Source organism: Dryobates pubescens, chromosome 2 (genome assembly GCF_014839835.1).
Source record: "Dryobates pubescens isolate bDryPub1 chromosome 2, bDryPub1.pri, whole genome shotgun sequence".
In the NCBI taxonomy this organism is placed as follows: Eukaryota; Metazoa; Chordata; class Aves; order Piciformes; family Picidae; genus Dryobates; species Dryobates pubescens.
Genome location: NC_071613.1, coordinates 49,130,147 through 49,151,479, shown reverse-complemented (window position 1 = coordinate 49,151,479; position 21,333 = coordinate 49,130,147). Strand labels below are relative to the sequence as shown.

Sequence of the window (21,333 nt, the reverse complement as noted above, 5' to 3'; positions counted from 1 at the left end):
TTCTACAAATATCCTAGGGATTTTTGGGGGTTTTTTACAAATACTCTAATCTCACTTGAACATCTAATTGAAAGCAGTAAAAATGTTTGCAAACAACCTTCACATTTTTTTGATGATGGATTATCAACCGTTGCTAGGGAATAGTGGCTAACTGCCATTTTATATTATTTTGCAAATACAAGACATTTTTTAATAAATAATGTCAGGGGAATTACATATTCTTCTGTGGAGTGTGCCATTTTAAGATTCCATATTCATTCTCTCTTCATCTGTGAACAGGAAGCATGAACAACACTTCTTTAGACAGAGGCTTGGTTGTGAATCAAAGGGCAGAAGAGTACTGATGCGTCCCCATGTGACAGGAGCAGAAGAGATGTTTTCATATTTTCACTGTGGGGACACAAGATGACTGGGTCCAAAAATTAACCCTGATAATGTCATTTTGTTTCTACAATGGTATGTTCTAGGTTCGCTACATACGAATAGACGGAAGTGTTCCCTCAGCAGAAAGAATACATCTTGCTAATCAGTTTCAGAAGGATCCTGATACCAGGGTTGCTATTTTGAGTATTAAGGCAGCTGGTCAGGTAGGACAAAAACAAAAGTATGCAAAATAAGAAACTAGATGAATATAGGTACAAAAGTCATTGGTGACTTCCTAAAGGCAATTTGTCATCATGCAATATATCTTTTGTAGACTTGTGTATTCATCTTTTTGCACTAATCATGGTAACTGTTTTAAGCCTCTATTGAAATTACTTAAGCAAAATCAAGATAAGCAGCAGCAGCATCTTGTTCCTGAATAACCAGTTAAAGCTCCATATGTCTAAAAGCACCAGATTAATAAGAAGTAAATTTTACTTCCATAATGTAAACCAGCATGCAGTCTTTGCACAATGTTGAAGGTTTGTTTGAATCTTATACCTGTTTGAGGCCCAAGGAAGAAATCAGCATAACAGGCCCATCTGTTGTCAAGGTGGTTCCTCTTACTTCCTTAAGCTTTTCAGTTGTTTGTGTGTGGAATCATTTTTTCTAAAATTAATCTACTTGTTTTGTTTAGGGTTTAACTTTCACTGCTGCTACTCATGTTGTGTTTGCTGAGTTATACTGGGATCCAGGCCATATTAAGCAAGCAGAAGACAGAGCACACCGAATTGGGCAGTGCAGTTCTGTGAATATTCACTTCCTTATTGCAAAAGGAACAATGGATACTTTCATGTGGGCAATGCTGAATCGCAAGGTATGTGTAGAACAGGAGCAAATAATCGAGAACTCACCATGGATAGCATTTTCAAAATAACATTGCTTATCTGGGGCACTTTCCTTCTGTAAGACACTGGTGAGGCCACAGCTTGAGTACTGTGTTCAGTTTTGGTGCCCTTGCTACAAGGAAGAAACTGAGGTGCTAGAGAGGGTCCAGGGAAGGGAAAACTAAGATGGTGAAGGGTCTCAAGAACAAGTCTTATCAGGAGCACCTGAGGAAGCTGAGATTGTTTAGTCTAGAAGGATTGGCTAAGGGGGAGACCTTATTGCTCTTTGCACCTACCTGAAAGGAGGTTGGAGTGAAGTTGAATCACCATCCCTGGAAATTCCACCCTGCTTTCTTTCCTTACTTGGAAGATCTTCAAAACTTCACAAGGCTAAGAAAAATAATTCGGCTGATTAGTTTCTGTGACCTTTTTTTGTAGCCTTTGCTACCATTCATTAGTCTCTTGTTTTGATAACTGAGGTGTGTTCGTATTCTGTCAGCAGGTTTTTATTCTGACATTTCCAGAAGTGTCAACATGGAAAGAACTGCTTTTTAAATTCTAGTTGTCAGGTTACATTGAGATTGTGGTTACACAGGGGTTTCTTCGATGCATATGCTAACTTAACATTTTTCCTGCTTTTGGCTACCAGTGGTCTGTATGGTTAGGAGAGAAGCTGATAACCCTTTTTTTTTGCTGAAAAGTAATTGCAGCTTAAAGAATCCAGATGCTGCAAACTGTCTTTGACATTCAGCTGGGGAATGAAACTCTCTGTTCTAATTCGTGTAGGTACCTCTGAAATAATCTCAGTACATTAAGAGTGTCTTTAAACATGGCACAGATGGGTCTCAGTAATTCACCAACAGTTTACTGTGCAGTTCTGCCTTCATTTGTTTCCATGTGCTAAGCAAAATGTGTGGAGTGTAACAGATGTACACCATGTATCTATTATCTTGTGTCTTCAATAAATACTGATAATTTGAGCAAGTTGTAGTGTGTCAAATGTGCTACTTACTATTATTCATGCAGAAATGGCACCTGGAAGAGAAACAGTTTTAATCATTTAAGTTGTTTTGTAGTATTACAGAGTTCTTAACATTGCAAATTCTGATTTCAGTTTGCAAGGGTTGCAAGTTGAATGAGTATGGATAAATAAATTTAACATTTAAATTTAGCATCTAACATGGCAATTCCCTGGAAACTTCATGCTAGTCTTGTTTCTGCAGGCCAGAGTTACAGGCAGCACCTTGAATGGCAAGAAAGAGAAAATACAGGCTGAAGAAGGCGATAAGGAGAAATGGGATTTTTTGAACTTTGCTGAGACCTGGACCCCAAATGAAAGTCTTGAAGAGCCCAAAAATGAACTTTTATTTACACATGTAAGATTCAAACCTTATGCTTTGCTGTTTGCTTTTCTTTAAAGAAACTACACTCTTGTTCACTTAGTGCTTTCTATGCACTGCAGGCTTTACTAATTAAGAAATATTAAATAAATGGGGGAAATTTTAAAATTCCATTTTAAAAATAAGGTGAGTTTGGGGAGAGTGCTCTGTTGGGTATTAATGTCACCTACAGGCTTCTGATGGATGCTTATATTACACTTAGGTGACTGACCCACCCCCAGAGTCAGATAAGACCCAAGGAGTTTCTGTTTAAATTGCAGGTTCATTAGTTGCCTGAATTTAATTGGCCATTATTTAAAAAATAATGTGTAAAAACCTTTCCTTGTAATAGGCATCATCAAAAAAGGTATTCTAGTCCTCTGTATTTGTTTTCTGGTAGTGCTATTTCAGAATATTCATAGAATACATAGAATACATAGAATAAACCAGGTTGGAAGAGACCTTCAAGATCATCGCGTCCAACCCATCAACCAATCCAACACCACCCAAACATCTAACCCACGGCACCAAGCACCCCATCAAGTCTCCTCCTGAAAACCTCCAGTGATGGTGACTCCACCACCTCCCCAGGCAGCCCATTCCAATGGGCAATCACTCTTTCTGTATAGAACTTTTTCCTAACATCTAGCCTGAACCTCCCCTGGCGCAGCCTGAGACTGTGTCCTCTTGTCCTGGTACTGGCTGCTCATAAGAGTATTGCAGATACTTTTCAAAAACCAGAATAGGAATGTTGAATTGCTCTTCCAAGTAGCTGTTTGTTCTTAGAGAAAGATATCTTTTGTTTCCTCTCCAAGGCGAAAATACTGTATTAAGGAGTAATATTAATGGAGAGAAATCATAATTGAACAGCTTCTGATGCAGATTGTAAGTGCAGTTTACATATTTCTTTCCTCTTCTTCAGCTTGAAAAGGAAAGGCAGCACGACATACGTTCTTTCTTTTCCCCAAAATCCTCGACTGAGAAAAAACGCAAAATGTTTTCTGATAAGGAGATGTTCCATAATGATTCAAAATCTTCTGAAGTCACCAAAGAAGAGGATGCAGAGAAGAGCAATGAAAACCTGGATTCCACAAGAATAAGCAATGTGGATACAAGTTGTGATGAAAGTACCTGTGAACACGAAGCTAAAAGAGCAAGAAGATTAAGTGGATCTAGTCCAGTCAACTCTAGTAAGAAAAAGACAAAATCTTTGATGGGAAAGGAGCTGTCTTCACTGTCAGAAAAAAATAATCAAGTCTTTCCTTCTGGGTTAAATACTTCAAGCAAAAGTACAACTTCAAATAAAGTTTGGCAGTGTAGTGTTTGCACTTACAGTAACAACGAGTTGCTCCCTTACTGTGAAATGTGCAATTGCCCTCAAAGCAGTAGTGGTAAGTAACGTGTCCTGCAGAGAAAAACATGCCTCTTTTATTTCAGTTATGATTAGTTTCAGAAGTCACAGAGTGTCTGAGTGTATGAATAGATACAAATGCAAGGAAAGTATAAAGAACGGTGTCTTCACATGAACAGACACCCATTAAGTGGTCTTAATTTTGTTTTCTCCTAAGGATCTTTTACATGGCTCTAATTAGAAACAAATGGAAACTTTAGATAAATGTTAATAATACATACAACTGGTGAGAAAGAATATATGCTCAGTTTTCTTTGCAGCAAATGTAGCTTTCCTGTCCCTTGAGGTTTATGGTTATTCTGAATACAATTAAATGGAGGACTTTTTCTCTACCTGTCAAAATTAATGATGTTTTATTAACTTGAGTATTGTATATTTGTTGTGACAGACAATACCTGGAAAATACGGCACTTCTTACTCTAATAGGTCAGAGTAAATGTCTTTTATTAAATGTATTCAACCCATATGGAAACTTAAAACATTTTTATAACTCTATCCTTGTATTTGCCATTTTAGTTTGAAAGTATGCTTGTTCAAGTAAGGACAGCTTCCAAATTTCACAAGTATAGATCAATGCCTGGGAAACTACTTTGTATGTTTATGGTATACATAATAACTGTGCTATTTATTACATATAGTTTGACATTAAGATGGGTGCATGAAATAACTTTGGTTTGGTTTGGTTGGTTTGGTTGCATGGTTTAGTTGATTAGGTGGTGTTGGATGATAGGTTGGATGCGATGATCTTGAAGGTCTCTTCCAACCTGGTTTATTCTATTCTATTCTATTCTATTCTATTCTATTCTATTCTATTCTATTCTATTCTATTCTATTCTAAATTGCATAAATTGGAAACTTTGTTCCATGTGTGATTGTTCTCCTAATATTAAAGGTAGCTCTAGTTTCCTAAGAGCTTACACTGTTAGAAGCTAAAATACAATTTCTTTGTATTTCAATTACATAGTCCTGTCTCTAGATGTGTATTGATAGGTTCCTGTCTGTGTGGGTATCATAAATAATTGTTTTTCTTGTTTCTTCTTCCATAGTTAAGAGAAGTTGTGATGCTCCCACTAGCCAGACTGAAGAAGACATGTTAAAGAACTCCAGAAGAAATGAAAAAAGCACAGTGTGCAGTGCTGAAGATAGAAGAGATGTGGGGGAAATGGTGACCCAGCAATTTGTTGAAATCAGCAAACAGGAAACTGTTGAAATTGAAAATGAAGAAAGTGAAAAGAAGTGTGAAGGTAAAGTGGAACTTCTATGAAAGGAAGATTATTAAATGCCTGTGGCATGAAAAAACAACTTCTAAATAAAAACATGCACATCTGAAAGACAGACAGAAGTATATACACTAGCACATGACTTTCTCCGTTTAGCCTGGGATGTTTATTGAATTTGGTGATGGATAAAAGCAGCCTTTCCAACTGCTGAAGCAATATAGACTTTTTGGCTGACTTAAGAAATATGTCAAACTAGCAGCTATGAACCTGTCTAGTTTTATTGAAACTTAGGATGACATTTACTTGTGTTCAGGACAGCCACTGGCAAAACAGATGGTAGGAAATTCAGGAGAAACACAAAATGAAATACACAGATAGCTCAAGCAGCAAGCTGTTAAGATGTGCTTCTTATTATGTTGTTCTGTAATTAGATACATAAAGAATATTATTTTTAATGAATGAACAGAAAACCATTTTTAATGTCAATCTTTTTTCCTTTTGTAGGAGTTGTAGATAAATCAGACACATTTGAAATATATGACGGACTTATGTTTTGTGCAAGCAGAAATACTGATAGAATTCACCTCTACACCAAGGTAAACCTGAAATGGACATGTTTATTATCATAAGGGTGATATCAGTCATGTTTATTATTAAGTGTTCCTGCCCATGGCAAGTGGGTTGGAACAAGGTGATACTTAAGGTCCCTTCCAGCCCAAACCATTCTATGATTCTATGATTATTTGATTGTTTTAAAGTTACAAAGCAAAATGTTGTCCTATGAAATGGGGATGCATACTTTCATTTGTTGTTCATATGCATATTTCTATAAAAAGATGACTGGTTGTGTATTAGCTGGAATACACAAATATTATATAGTTCATCATTCTAGTTCTTTTCCTAGTGGAATTAAGTACCAATTCCATAGGTATGTACATTCTAATGCTTCTATCATCTTACAAAATGGGGCTAATATATTAGATGTATGCTCAGATCATCTGTTAGAACTGTAAGTGATAGTTGATTAAGGTTCTTTCATTATTATTACAGAGTCTTATCACAAAATATTTGGAATAGAAGAACATTCAAAATTAACATTAAAATGATAGTGAACCCTGGCAGACTAAGTAAATAGAGTAATGTTCCCATATTTTCAGAAGAGGAGAAGTGTTGTGAACAGAATGTGTATGTTTTGTGGGTGATATTTCTTGAGTAGATGCGAGTGAGGTTGTGGAGGGTGCTGTGTCATGCTGAGTGGGTGCTTGGTGCCATGGTTTAGTTGTTTAGGTGGGTTGGATGCGATGATCTTGAAGGTCTCTTCCAACCTGGTTTATTCTATGTAGGAGTGCTGTTGGAGAGAAGGTTGTAGGGTTGTCTGTGTGGTATGAGAGGGTTGCTTTTGTGTGAGGGGGTGATGTGGGTATGGTGTTTGTGAGGGCCTGTGTGTAGGGGGGAGTGTGAGGGTTGGGGTGTGTCTCGGTCCGGAGAGGGAAGGAGACTAGTTCTTTTGAATATTCCCGTGTTGTGAAATTAATAGGCACAAACGAGGCCAAAATATCAACAGCTAGACTATTTATTACATAGAGAAAATGGAAATAAGAAGGGGAGAGGGAGAAGATAAAGAGGGAGAGAGAGAAGAGAGAGAGAGAAGAGGAAAGGAATCATATTACCACACCCCTCACCCACCCCAAGACAGTTTGAGTCTGTGGAGGAGAGAAAGGGTGCTGAGGCTTTGGCTGGAGATGCGATGTGATCCCTCTGGGCAGCCTGGGTCTGTAGAGAAAGGGTGCTGAGGCTTTGGCTGGAGAATAGATGAGGTCCCTCTGGGCAGCGTGGGTCAGCTCCATGAGTAGCAGCAAGCAGGACTTAGGACACGGAGAGAGGGTTCAGTCTGCTTCCTTCCTTCTCAGCGGCATGGTCCTCCTTCAGCGTTTTTCTCTCTGCGGTTTTTCTTCCCTCCATTGCAGTTTTCTTCCTACTGAGCCAGTAGTGGTCAAGTCTTTTATACAGTTTTTAGTCCTTAGGTATGTGTCCGAGCATTGTCCCTCAGGAATTCAGGAGCCAGGAAATCATGAGTATCACACATCAGGAGACAGGTGGAGAGTCCATTGACTCATCACCTTCCCTTCCTGGGGGTATCTGATAGCTGTCTTGAAGGCGTGATGGCTGGGTCCTTGGGTCATTGTTATAGGCCAGCTGCAGTCCAGTGTTATCACGATGCAATCGCAAGGTGATTTGCATCCAGGATTGGTACTGTCTGGGCAAGCAGCAAGTGATTTTATCTTTGTTGAGTCACACCAGGAGTAGACTCTTACAGGGTGTTGAAGGCTGTGTGGATAGCATGAGAGAGCTGTTAGCAGCTGCTGCAGTGCCTACGGCCACACCACCCTGAGAGCGCCTGATCCCGTCTGATCTCGGAAGCTAAGCAGGGTTGGGCCCAGTTAGTACTTGGATGGGAGACTGCCTGGGAATACTGGGTGCTGTAGGCTTTTGCCTCTTTGCACGCAGGTTTGCCAGGGCAGCCTGATTTTTGTCTGGGGGAACTGTGGGTTAGGTATTGTAGAGGGGCAGCATTGTGGTGACAACTGTGGCATAGTCTTGAGTTGGACTAGCATGATGGTCTGCTGGGCTGGTCAACAGGGTAAGAGCATAATGGCATTTCAGTGAGCGTTCTTTTGGATAACTCATTGGGTCAGCAGTATTATGAAGTGGATGTGTAGGTGTGGTGGTTGGTGATGTTGTAGGAGTAGGAGTGGGTAATTTTGTGGAGGGTCCGCTGTCATGGCTCATATTTGAGGCATGGGTTATAGGGTTGTGTGTTGTTTTGATAGGGTTGTTTTGCATGAAGGAGCCATGTGTGTGTGAGGGTGTGTGTGTGAGGGTGTGTGGTAGCTATGTGTGAGGTGAGTGTGATGTTTGTGAGGTCCTGCGTGCAGGGGGGAGTGTGAGGGTTGGGGTGTTGAGGGCTGTGTGGGTAGCACGAGAGGGCTGTTGGCAGCTGCTGCAGTGCCTACGGCCACACCACCCTGAGAGCGCCCGATCCCATCTGATCTTGGAAGCTAAGCAGGGTTGGGCCCAGTTAGTACTTGGATGGGAGACTGCCTGGGAATACTGGGTGCTATAGGCTTTTGCTTCTTTGCAGGCAGCTGTTCAAGAGGGGATTGAATGTGGCACTTGCTGCCATGGTTTAATAGTCACGTGACAGGGTGGACTTGATGATCTTTGAGGTCTTTTCCAACCTTACTGAGTCTATGATTTTATGAGGTATGCCAGGGCAGCCTTATTTTAGTTTTGGAAGATTGCATTCTTGGGTTTGGAGTGGCAGCTGCAGAAGGAGTGTCCTCAGGCTTCTTGCTGCTGGTGATGGATGTTGGGTGGCCCTTTGTTGGACTTGCATGGCACTCCACTGGCTGGGTTAGCAGGGTGGGAGCATTGTGTTATTTTGTGAGAGGACTTTTGATATCTGAGGTGAGCAGGAGTGTTGTGAAGTGGAATGTGCAGGTGTGGTGGTGGGTAATGTTGTAGGAGTAGGTGTAGGAGATGCTGTGGAGGGTGCTGTGTCATGGTTGAGTGTTGTAGCGTGAACTGTGGGGTTGTGTGTGTTTGAGCAGGCTGTTTTTGCATGAGGGAGCAGTGTGTGTGTGTGTGTGTGTGTGTTCTGGTGTGTGGTGGCTGTGTGTGAGGTGGGTGTGATGTTTGTGAGGGCCTGTGTGCAGGGGGGAGTTTGAGGGTTGGGGTGTTGAGAGCTGTGTGGGTAGCACAAGAGAGCTGTTGGCAGCTGCTGCAGTGCCTACGGCCACACCACCCTGAGAGTGCCCGATCCCGTCTGATCTCGGAAGCTAAGCAGGGTTGGGCCCAGTTAGTACTTGGATGGGAGACTGCCTGGGAATACTGGGTGCTGTAGGCTTTTGCCTCTTTGCACGCAGGTTTGCCAGGGCAGCCTGATTTTAGTTTTGGGAGGCTGCAGGAGCAGGGTTTGGACTGGCAGCTGCAACAAGGCTCATGCGCTTGCTGCTGGTGATGGATGTTGGGTGGCTGTCTGTTGGACTAATCTGTCGGTCCTCTGGGTGGGTCAGCGTGGCGGCATTTCACTGCACGGTCTTTTGATACCTGAGGTGAGCAGGAGTGTTGTGAAGTGGATTGTGCAGGTGTGGTGGTGGGAAATGTTGTAGGGGTAGGTGTAGGAGATGCCGTGGAGGGTGCTGTGTCATGGTTGAGTGTTGTAGCGTGAACTGTGGGGTTGTGTGTGTTTGAGCAGGCTGTTTTTGCATGAGGGAGCAATGTGTGTGTGTGAGGGGGGGGTGTTTTCTGGTGTGTGGTGGCTGTGTGTGAGAGGTGGGTGTGATGTTTGTGAGGCCTGTGTGCAGGGGGGAGTGAGGGTTGGGGAGTTGAGAGCTGTGTGGGTAGCACGAGAGGGCTGTTGGCAGCTGCTGTAGTGCCTACGGCCACACCACCCTGAGAGCGCCTGATCCCATCTGATCTCGGAAGCTAAGCAGGGTTGGGCCCAGTTAGTACTTGGATGGGAGACTGCCTGGGAATACTGGGTGCTGTAGGCTTTTGCCTCTTTGCACGCAGGTTTGCCAGGGCTGCCTGATTTTTGTCTGGGGGAACTGTGGGTTAGGTATTGTAGAGGGGCAGCATTGTGGTGACAACTGTGGCATAGTCTTGAGTCGGACTAGCATGGTGGTCCGCTGGGCTGGTCAACAGGGTAAGAGCATAATGGCATTTCAGTGAGCGTTCTTTTGGATAACTCATTGGGTCAGCAGTATTATGAAGTGGATGTGTAGGTGTGGTGGTTGGTGATGTTGTAGGAGTAGGAGTGGGTAATGTTGTGGAGGGTCCACTGTCATGTCTCATATTTGAGGCATGGGTTATAGGGTTGTGTGTTGTTTTGATAGGGTTGTTTTTGCATGAAGGAGCCATGTGTGTGTAACAGGGGGGTGTGTTCTGGTGTGTGGTGGTGGCTGTGTGAGGTGGATGTGTTGTCTGGGAGTCTGTGTGCCGGGGGGAGTGTGAGGGTTGGGGTGTTGAGAGCTGTGTGGGTAGCACGAGAGGGCTGTTGGCAGCTGCTGCAGTGCCTACGGCCACACCACCCTGAGAGTGCCCGATCCCATCTGATCTCGGAAGCTAAGCAGGGTTGGGCCCAGTTAGTACTTGGATGGGAGACTGCCTGGGAATACTGGGTGCTGTAGGCTTTTGCCTCTTTGCACGCAGGTTTTCCTGGGCAGCCTGATTTTAGTTTTGGGAGGTTGCAGTCTTGAGTTTGGAGTGGCAGCTGCAGAAGGAGTGTCCTCAGGCTTCTTGCTGCTGGTGATGGATGTTGGGTGGCCCTTTGTTGTTCTTGTGTGGGAGTCCTCTGGTGGGCTCAGCAGGGTGGGAGCATGGTGGTAGTTTATTGAGTGTAAAAGTCAATTACTACCTGAATAAAAGACATAATCATTAATCTGCCATTTTAATAGCCATATAGAAACTGGCAACCAGCAAATTTCCATGTCATTTTTCCAGGGAGAGTCAGGACTTTACACTTCCTGCTTTTAAGGGATAGAAATTATTGCCGAGAACTCTTTTTCGAAGCTGCTAATTGAGTCAGTGTATTCAAGTGCAACTGCAAAGCATCTCTAATAACTGAGGGCAAGTCCTTGAGATAATTCATTTTCAATCGGCTGATACAGCTGGCACAATAGAGATGCACTTTGCGCGGAATTTGGGCAACTGTATATTGGTCTGGGTTGGTTTTGGCTTCAGTTAGAGTTTCACTGTACCAGATACATACAAAAGCTTTCCACTGAACACTGGGGAATTCTGCTTTGACTCATTCTTTTGAACATTTGCAAATCATCAGTGAGTTCCTGGGTCATATGTACCCACTGGGACAACTTGTTCTTTAAACATGAAGTGGAGGAGCACTTGTTGAGACACTTAGAGAAACAAGTGAAGGATAATAAACAATGCTGTATCTAAGATTCTGACTTCAAATTGTAATGAAGTGACATTCTCAAATCTACAATCATTCATTTCCCTTGGAAATTTAATCAAGAGGGTTCTAATTTCATCTTTTTAGTTCAGACACAAACTGCCTTAAATAATCTGCAAAGAAGGAAATGCAGATACATTGAAAATTTTCACCCTGTTTACTTTCAGATATATTGCTGTCAGTCATAGTTCTTCCATCTGTCCTATTATCATACATCTGTGGCTTTTTGTTTGTTTCTGGAAAAATCTTACCTTGAGGGACTAAATGCAGTAGAAAGGGAGGATAATTCACTTGGAACAGGTACTTTCTTTCTAGGTTGTGTTTCATTTTATCTGTAAACAAAACTGTTTGCTTGTCTAGGATGGTGAACCACTGAACCATAATTTCATTCCATTGGACATACAGCTGGATAACTGGGAGGATTTACCAGACACCTTCCAGCATAAGCGAAATCGTTCACTGGTAAGAACAAACTCTACTGGCACACTGATACAGAGGAGGCTGAGGGCAGACCTCATCACTCTCTACAACTACCTGAAGGGAGGTTGGAGTGAGGAGGAGGCCAACCTCTTCTCCTTGGTGGCAAGTGTGAGGACTAGGGGAAATGGTTTCAAGTTGCACTGGGGGAGGTTCAGGCTGGATGTTAGGAAATATTCTTCACTGAAAGGGTTATCAAACATTGGAATGTCAGCCCAGGGCTGTGGTGGAGTCACCATCCCTGGAGGTGTTTCAGCAGCATGTAGACCTGTAACTTATGGGACATGGTTTAGTGTTGACCGTTCAGTGCTGGGTCAAGGGTTAGACTGGATGATCTTTGAGGTCTCTTCCAAGCAGATGTATTCTGTGTGATTCTGTGCATTTAATGGGACTTTGACCTTTTTTAATTAATGCAGAACAATTCCAAGCCTTGGGATTTAGGCACAGTTTCATCAATGCAAGCAGATCTCATAAATGTTGATGTAAATATTAATTATGCAGTCTGTTACTTGAGCAAATTATCACACCTCCTGTTAACATTTCTGTAGATGGAATCAACCAGGCATCATTTAACTTCTCATTTACAGGGTTAGTAGCTAACATTCATAAGTCAACAAAACAGCTTTTTAAAGGTTATGAATTAAACGAGGCAGATTATGAAGAAGAATGTGCTAGACTGTATCAGAGCTACATTTCTGAGCAGGCCTCCATTCTCACTTCTTCCTTGGGGCTTCTAACACTTTCCAAAGCAGTGCAAGGTGCAGCTTCACTGAGACATGGAGCTTCAGTTAATTCAGGAATAAAGATCACATTCATAATGGGGAGAACATTAACATTGTAAACCCAAGTACTGAAGTAAGGAAACAGAGAAGTTAAATTAGATGTGCATTATTATCTGCTTAATTCTTAACTGCCTTTTCCATTTAAAGAGGAATATAATTTGGAAAATCAGATTCTGTCGTGTAGGAATGGAACTGATTCTTTTTCAGAAGGTTTTCCAGCAGGGCTGGAAATTTAATTTCTGAGACTGGTACCTGACTGATACAACCAACAGTTCTGTGCAGCAGTTAATGAGTGTGTAACACAAGTGTTGCCAAAGGACTCCAAAGCTATTTGCTAGGCTGAAAAGACAAGTTGAGAATTCTGTGTTTGTGGGCAGGGGGTGGCTCTGCTTTATGAAACTTCTCCTCTAGATTAGAAGATCTGTATTGGTAAATGTTCCCAAAAAGAATCAAGGAACTACCTTCTTCTTTCTGTTTCCATTATATCCTGCCATTTCATTGTCTTCTTTCTTGCTGCTCCAACTCTGAGAAAGTGAGGCTCATCTGTGTTAACATTTACCATGTAAAAATACTCCAAGGAGAAAAGGAGCATCGCTGCCAATCTTGAAGTATGGAAGTTTGTTCCCAAAAAGCTGAAGTCACACTAAAGTCCATACTGCACAATGTGTTTATTCTTCCCATAGTCCATTTTCAGCCACAGCATGACACTGACTGCTACAGGTAGCTGCAAGTTGGTGAGGAAGAGTAGGGAAACAGAATGGGGAAAAAACAACAAAGCCACTTGTTCAGTTGTTATAGTGTTACTCCCATTTATTTTCTGTTGCAGAAATTATGGGATGAAATACTTTTATACACATGCTGAAGCAAACAGCCATGTTATAAATTCTAAATTCCTATATGGAACAGTTTTTCCCCTCACTCCTCACTGTTCTGTGGTTACATCTTATTGAGGTAATCCATTAAACATACTAGTCCTGTCAGTTTACAGTTTCAAAGGATTTTTTTTGTCTCTCTAGCCTATTAAAAACCATCTTAGATTCAGTACCAGAAATTAAGTGCCTCTGAGCATCTTTGTTATACTTTCAGATTCTAAATGCAAAATAAGAAAAGTTGGTCAGTATTGTGCTATAGTCTCCATTTTTGTTCTGAAATACTGTTCACAGAATCACAAAATCACCAAGGTTGGAAGAGACCTCAAAGATCAAGTCCAACCTGTCACCACAGACCTCATGACTAAACCATGGCATCATGTGCCACATCCAGTCCCCTCTTGAACGCCTCCAGGGACGCTGACTCCACCACCTCCCTGGGCAGCACATTACAATGGCCAACAACTCTCTCAGTGAAGAACTTTCTCCTCACCTTGAGCCTAAACTTCCCCTGGTGCATCTTGAGACTGTGCCCTCTTGTTCTGGTGCTAGTTGCTTGAGAGAAGAGACCAACCCCTTCCTGGCTCCAACCACCCTTCAGGTAGTTGTAGACAGCAATAAGGTCTCCCCTGAGCCTCCTCTTCTCCAGGCTAAACAATCCCAGCTCCCTCAGCCTCTCCTCATAGGGCCTGTGCTCAAGGCCTCTCCCCAGCCTTGTTGCCCTTCTCTGGACACATTCAAGTGTCTCAATGTCCTTCTTAAACTGAGAGGCCCAGAACTGTTAAAGAGTATATCAATTTTTTGGTTATCTGCTCAAAACTGTTGTCCTGGGACTACTTTGATGGCTGAGCCTTTCTCTACTTGCTCGTCTGGTCTTTGTGTGCTGCACTGAAATGCCACAAAAAAGAGGATTGCCATTAAAACAGATGTGTTGTTAAGAGAATTTGCTGATCTGATTTCTCATGTCATTACTCGCTAATTTACTGTAATATTACTTGTGTTTTTCTGACACTGCATTGTTATAAAGGTATGCAATAACCTCAAAGCAAGTAAGGTAGTGAAAAATTTTACAACTTGGAAAACATTTAAGAGATAGACAAATACCAGGTTGAACTGAATGGCTCTTTCAGTTTAGAATCATAAAACTGTTGTGGTAGGAAGAGACCTTTGTGATCATCAAGTCCAACCGCTTGCATAAAACTCACAATCCCATGCCCATTTGGAGGTATATTTAATGGCTCAAGCTGACTTTTCAGAGACATTAAAGCTGCAGACAGATGCTTACTGATGTCCTCAAGAGCACCTAGCTACCACTGCAAAAAAAAGAAAGGCTCAAGGCTTGTATGCAGCTGGATTTACGGTAAGGGGAAATAGTTACCAGAAGAAAGCCGAATGAGACAGAGCATGGTGAAGACTCTGTGTGCTTCATGTTCATTCCATGGTGCAAAGCTGTGCAGAAATAAGCAAGCCCTACAAGGAGAGGCTAAGGGAGATGGGGTTGTTTAGCCTGGAGAAGAGGAGGCTCAGGGGAGACCTTATTGCTCTCTACAACTCCCTGAAGGGAGGTTGTAGCCAGGTGGGGATTGGTCTCTTCTCCCAGGCAACCAGCACCAGAACAAGAGGACACAGTCTCAGACTGCACCAGGGGAAGTTTAGGCTTGAGGTGAAGAGAAAGTTCTTCCCAGAGAGAGTAATTGACCATTGGAATGTGCTGCCCAGGGAGATGGTGGAGTCCCCATCCCTGGAGGTGTTCAAGAGGGGATTGGACATGGCACTTGAAGCCATGGTTTAGTTAGTCATGAGGTGCTGGGTGACAGGTTGGACTTGATGATCTCTGAGGTCTTTTCCAACCTTATTGATTTTATGATTTAACTACTGCTAAGCTACTACCACTAAACCACGTCCCTAAGCACCACATCCACACACCTTTTAAATACCTCCAGGGATGGTGACTCCACCACCTCCCTGAGCAGCCTGTTACAGTGCCTGATAACCATTTTCCTAATATTCAACCTGGCACAACTTGAGACTGTTTCCTCTTGTCCTGTCACTTGTCATATGTGAGAAGAGACCAACCCCCACCTCTCTCCACCCTCCTTTGAGGGAGTTGTAGAGGGTGATGAGGTCTGCCTTCAGCCTCCTTTTCTGAAGACCAAATAACCACATTTCCCTCAGCTGTTCCTCATAAGACCCTTCACCAGCTTAGTTTCTCCTCTTTGGACACCCTGCAGCACCTCAATATCCTTCTTATAGTGAGGGGCCCAAAACTGAACACATCAGGGGGCTGTAGCTTATTAATCCAATGTTAAGCATGTTTGGTTAAAGGAAAGAAAAGAGGAAAGAAGAAAGGTTGTCTGTAAGCCCAATTCTAAATGCTGTTCAAGTAGAGAAGCAAATTTTTCTTGTTGACTATCTGCAACAGCAGGATGGCTGTTGTAAGAAGAAAACTCTTTGCATGTTTGTTTTTCCCATCAGTGAAGTCTTGCTTACATAAGAAATATTTACCTGAGGCCTTATCAAGAAACCCTTCTCCTGTCACTATAACTTAGATTAGTAAAGGCTGTTTCTGGCCTTATTTTCTGTCTTCTGGATCAACACATACCAGTCTTGTAGTCAGTACCAAAGCTGTTGGAGTTCTTCACCAGGTAAGAGTGTGGGGTTGCAACTGCTGTGAAAAATGACCTGAAGGGACCATCTCTGATCACAGCAGCTGTTTTCAGCCGATTTTGAATGTCTGAATTTGTAGCACTCTTTAATTAAGTAGTTCTGTATGATGCCTGTCATGCTGCTGACAGTAACATTCTCTACCAGATACTGAGGTTTGTGAAAGAATGGAGTCACCTAACAGCAATGAAGCAGAGGATTGTCAGAAAAAGTGGTCAGATGTTTTGTAGTCCTATTCATGCTGCAGAGGAGCTGTCTAAAAAGCAGTCAGTGGCCAGCAGCACAAAAAGGTATGTGGGGTTTAGTTCCTCTTCCCCTTAGTAACTGCTGCAGGAAGTTTGATGTATTTAACTTCCAGTGGAATGATGCTGAGACTGAAGCAGTCCTTGTGTGATTTCTTGACACAGTGACAAACACAGGCGCCAAGTATGTCAGTAAATTTGCTGGACTGGAAGCGTCTGCTTCCCTGCGTGGCACTGTGCCGCTTTCAGCAGCAGTGCTGGCTTAGCTGTGCTGCATCATTAAACATCTGGAACTTGCCAGAGATTTTTGAGGAAAAATCCTGACCTCAGGGACTCAATAGAAAAATAAGGTCAAAGAATCTTGTTTTCATCACCTGGAAGCAGCAATAAATCACCAGTTGCCATCAGTGGTACAGTGCTTTATTCATAATTCACAGCCTACTCCAGTGCTGTCTGCTACTCATTTTTAATTTAAAGAGTTCTCTTCTCTGTGGGTGACATTTCTCAAAACTATTGTTTTCCTTGCTGGGAAGCTTCACTGAAATGAGACCATATCCCTGTCAGGCAACACCAGATTAATTTTTTAATTGTTACACACAAAGCAACTTACCTGTTTGCTGGGTAGAGCTGAATCTTGTTTTAGGAAAAGATAAATTATTTAATAAGGAAGTATGATGGTGAACTATGTTCTCCCCAACTTAGTAATTTCTCATCTGGGAAATGAGGACAGTTTTAGGAGAATAGGTCACACTAGTCGTGCTGCAGCCAAAGTTCTTTCCTTTGTAGTACTGACAGAGTTTTGCATTGTTTTAGGTACCTGACCAAGGGGGACGTAGCAGCAGCCTCGCTTAGCAAAGCCAGCAGCAGCGGGGGCAGTGTGCGCCTCATCTCCAAAGACGGAGGAAATGCTTCTGCTGAACAATCAGGTCCTTCCACAATGTAAGTTTATTCCTGCAGTGAGGTGATGAAGCTCTTCCTCCCCGGATTGATCCGGCTGCAAAATTAATTCACTGTGTTTACCTTGCTGAAATACAGTGCCTGGCACTACAGCAAGTTTCTTACCCAATAAGCTAGTGCAATAATTCAGATTACATCTGTTGTTTGCTGACATAGCTGCTAATTAGCTGAGTCTGATTAGAACTAAACAAGAAAATAGCTACACAATTCATTTAAAGAAAAAAAGAACTTCAGCTCAGGCCTGCTTGTGAGGTCAACAGCAAATTGGGGACATCCAATTTTCTCCTATTTTGCCTCAAACTTTAGAACATGCCACCTTGAAATATTTCATTAAGATGTTTCTTTTAATTCTATTAATGAGGGGGCTGAAATATTTTACATGTTACATGTGTAATGCCTGACAGAAACCACCATTTCTTTTTAAATACAGCATTATTTCAGCTAACCACTCTGTGCACATGTGTAAATGTATGAAAATGTTCAAAAGAAGAATCTCTTCTATTGTCCAATTTTGTTTAAATGGAAACATAAGCCAAGCACCACAGGAATCAGTGTGACCAAGATATTATTTCAGCTAAAATCGGTATTTCAGAGCATTAAATATATCTTATGGAAATACACAGTGCATAAAAATCTACTGAACTGTGTTGCTGAATACCTCCTTTATTAACAACTGTACTTTGTTCTCTGCAAACAGGACACTTTCAGACAACAGAAAAGGCCCCTCAGCTCCTCCTTCAGAGCATACTAAAGCTGAAGGCTCCTCCCCACCCAAAGGCTATCTGCAAGCCCTGGACAGCCAGGAGAACCCCCTCTGTCTTAGCTGTCAACAGCCGACAGCGGAGCCAGGCTGCCAGGCCAGTGCCTGGGACACACGGTTCTGCTCTCATGCTTGCCAGGAGGACTTCTCCATTCGCTCCAGTCAGAGCTACCTCAGGACTAAAGTGTTTGAAACTGAACATGGAGTTTGCCAGCTTTGTAATCAAAATGCCCAGGAGCTCTATCTCAGCGTCAGAGATGCTCCCAAGAATCAGCGAAAGAAACTTCTGGAGAGTTCTTGGATGTCTCAGCTTCCTCTTGGGCAGGTACTAGTACTGATTGTTAAGCAGTACAGCTAACCTGTTACAGTTCTCCTTACAGGTTAAAGATTGAAGTTAACTTGGCACCCACAACAGAGTAAGAAAAAGCAAATCCCTAAAAAATATAGAAAAAAATGAAATCCCAATGTTTTCTAACACATTTTCGTCTCTAAAAGGTGCAGGCATCAGGATTCTGAGTCTTCAGGGGTGGATGTAAATACCACAGTTGGTTGTACTTGAAATGCACTTTGTTGATGAACTTGTTGGTTATGAAACAATTTAAGAATGGATGTAGTCTAGCAGTGCTAAGTTATTCCTACTTTGCAGCACGTTTGCTGGGTGCTTAACAAAAGCCAGTTGGCACAGCTCCTCGAAATGCATCCCCTACTGCCACTATTCTTCTACAGTGTGATTGCCTCTTCACTGGCTTGAAGGCAGTGGAGCAGGGAGGCAGAATATTCCTTTGAGAAGTGCTATTTTTATTCAGAAACTAAAATGCTATTTCATTTTCTGTTGCAGTGTTGAAATTCTGCTTCAGAAGCTGTCAGTTCTAAACTGTTAAATAAATTCTGCAGGCCCCACTAAAACTTGCAAAAGAAATTTATTGTTACTTGTGTGCAGGGGATCAGCTCTGTTGCTTGCAGCTTTGTAAAGTAAGGTGGTGCACTTCTCAAAGACTGAGGGTTGGTGGAGTGAGGGTTTCTTAAAGCCTGCTAACTGCACTCTGTTTTGGTTAAGTTACCTTCTGAAAGCTGACATTTGGCCTTCTCACCTGAGGTTTCAGAATGCTCCATAGTACAATTCCCACTGTCTTGACCAAAACCTTACATGACAGGCACCTAGCTGGAGTCTGCTTTAAGCTATAGCACATTTTTACTTGTTTATTTGTATTTGGTTTTAATATTAGCACTTGATGATACAGTGGCATTGAAGGTGAGCTACTCTGCCACTCAAAGAAACTGAACCTTCTACTCTGTCTTTCCTTTACCCACTGATGTGCTTCATGCTGCAGGCTAGGAGAAAATATGCCAGCTGAAGTTATAGTTGTTTGCTTGTTCAGTGGGAGTAACAGAAAAATGCTAATGCTTGCTTGCCTTCTGATGAGAACCATAAACAGCTGCTCCCCTGAATTATCCTCTCATTCTAACAGAACACATGTTCAGAAGGAGTATCTAACACTTCTAATGTCATGTCCTTTGTTTACTGCAGCTGAATGAAATAATAACGAACCCAACAGAAGGACAGTTCTGGCAGGTAGACCACATCAAGCCTGTTTATAGTGGAGGAGGACAGTGCTCCCTGGTGAACCTTCAGACTCTGTGTACAGTCTGCCACAGAGAGGTGAGTAGTGTTGACAGACATCCTCACCCTCTCACAGAGAAGTGCTGTGGCGTCTGCACCAGGGTGACATTTACCACACCACAGAAGTATATTGGGTGCAGGGACCCCTGGAAGGAACATAGCCTGACCCTGGGCTTGCAACCACCCCATGCAAGTCTGGCACCATCTCACCCTGCGTGACCCCTCAGGTGAGTCTTTCTCCCATGTCCAAGGGGATGACGTGGGGGCAGGCAGGGCTTGGTGGCAGCAGATGGTAGGTAGGTCCCTCCCCAGCCCCTGTACTACCAGCCTCTCCATCCCATACAGTGAAGGTGGAAAGGGACATTAATCTATTACAATACAACAGTCTCCTCTGGGTTTGGGAAAATGTCCCCTTACGATGTTACCTACTGTGAAATTAGACTGAAGTGTAAGGGTGGCCAGTGCTTTCCCCTGAGCATGCTGTTACCAAGTAACAAGACTGACCCGACCTGTCTGTCTCTTCTGCAGAGAACAGCAAAGCAGGCCAAGGAAAGAAGCCAGCTGAAGAGACGTTCTTTAGCCACAAAGCACAGCTGTGATATCACCAAGTTCTTTGTGAAGATGTGAGTGCAAAATCCATTCCCTTACATTGTAACTTAGAAACCAGCACAGTTCCACCACTTTTCCTCATGCACTGACTTAAAAAAGCACCTTTGTAGTCTGTCATGGTGGTAGCAGAGAGAAGAAAATGAGGAATTAAAACCAAGTCATCATTTATAACACTAATTGTCAGGTGGCCTTGGGTGAGGATATCCAAAGTACTTGATCATGGTTATATTTTTTATGACCCTGCGGTTTAAAGCTAAATCTCTGTGACTGCAGTGTGAGTTTAAAGCATTGCTGTTTTCCTGTGACAGCACAGTTACAACTGCAAGAATTCCAGGAAATTCTGTTGAAACTTTCATTGGGTTGAGGCGTACTGGGCATAGTTTGGACCAAGAAGATATCAGAATTCAAAGTCTTTTCTTGGTTCAGATTCCAAAACTGCTGTACAAGACACAGGCTTTTGTATCTATGACAAAAATAGCATGAAGGTGATTTGTCTCTTCTAAAATTGTCTTACACGATTCTCATCAGCTGTGAAAGGTCTACTGTTGGCACTGGGCCTTGCTCAGAGGGCTTTGGCATCTAGGAATTAATGTGTATTGAATCTGTTCTTATTTAGACCAGCTTGTATTAGAAACTTATCCATGCTAAGGAACAATAAATATTACCAATGATAGTTTCTGGCAAATGTTAGTCACATTCCCCTGAACCAGGCTGCAGAGATGCTGATTATTTTGGACCATTTTACGTAGCTTTCTTCACAGTTACTTCAGATTTCCTCAAATAAACACATTTCTGGTTTTCTTGGTGATGTTTTTAATGCTTCATCTGTTTTTCCCTCACTCCTTGAATGTTGTAATGCAGTAGTGAGGAGCACATAAAGCACATCCCTACACTACCGCCTCTTCTCCAAGTACATGACTGCAGTTTCAAGTACATCTAGTTAAAATGGGCAGAAAAGCCTCCTGGGTTATCCTTACAAGAAAAATTCTTAAAAGTTCTAAATATTCTTTTTCTCAGTTACTTAAGAGTTTTCAGATAAGGCAGCGTCAGGAATCTGCCATTTTCTGCAGTGAAACTAACTGGATGATTCCAGCAGAGACAGATTTAGGTAACAGTAA

General features: G+C 42.4%; 1 protein-coding gene and 5 non-coding genes across 6 annotated transcripts in view; all 6 read left to right on the top strand.

Annotated features, from left to right (window-relative positions):
- Positions 1–21,169, top strand: part of ZRANB3 (zinc finger RANBP2-type containing 3) — a 62,359-nt gene extending 41,190 nt beyond the window's left edge. Inside the window, exons 10-21 of the mRNA XM_054177079.1 lie at positions 468–587; positions 1,061–1,240; positions 2,474–2,626; positions 3,552–4,020; positions 5,087–5,284; positions 5,765–5,856; positions 11,595–11,696; positions 16,174–16,316; positions 17,082–17,207; positions 17,923–18,310; positions 19,514–19,645; positions 20,135–21,169. Of these exons, the coding sequence (XP_054033054.1) occupies positions 468–587; positions 1,061–1,240; positions 2,474–2,626; positions 3,552–4,020; positions 5,087–5,284; positions 5,765–5,856; positions 11,595–11,696; positions 16,174–16,316; positions 17,082–17,207; positions 17,923–18,310; positions 19,514–19,645; positions 20,135–20,233 (2,202 nt within the window). The 3' untranslated portion in view covers positions 20,234–21,169. The remainder of the gene's footprint in view (positions 1–467; positions 588–1,060; positions 1,241–2,473; positions 2,627–3,551; positions 4,021–5,086; positions 5,285–5,764; positions 5,857–11,594; positions 11,697–16,173; positions 16,317–17,081; positions 17,208–17,922; positions 18,311–19,513; positions 19,646–20,134) is intronic.
- On the top strand, positions 7,631–7,749 carry LOC128899383 (5S ribosomal RNA). Its single transcript, XR_008463085.1, has one exon. It is a non-coding gene; the product is annotated as a 5S ribosomal RNA (ribosomal RNA).
- LOC128899384 (5S ribosomal RNA) lies at positions 8,269–8,387 on the top strand. Its single transcript, XR_008463086.1, has one exon. It is a non-coding gene; the product is annotated as a 5S ribosomal RNA (ribosomal RNA).
- On the top strand, positions 9,049–9,167 carry LOC128899382 (5S ribosomal RNA). Its single transcript, XR_008463083.1, has one exon. It is a non-coding gene; the product is annotated as a 5S ribosomal RNA (ribosomal RNA).
- Positions 9,698–9,816, top strand: LOC128899379 (5S ribosomal RNA). Its single transcript, XR_008463081.1, has one exon. It is a non-coding gene; the product is annotated as a 5S ribosomal RNA (ribosomal RNA).
- Positions 10,337–10,455, top strand: LOC128899364 (5S ribosomal RNA). Its single transcript, XR_008463068.1, has one exon. It is a non-coding gene; the product is annotated as a 5S ribosomal RNA (ribosomal RNA).
- Positions 21,170–21,333: the final 164 nt, after the last annotated feature.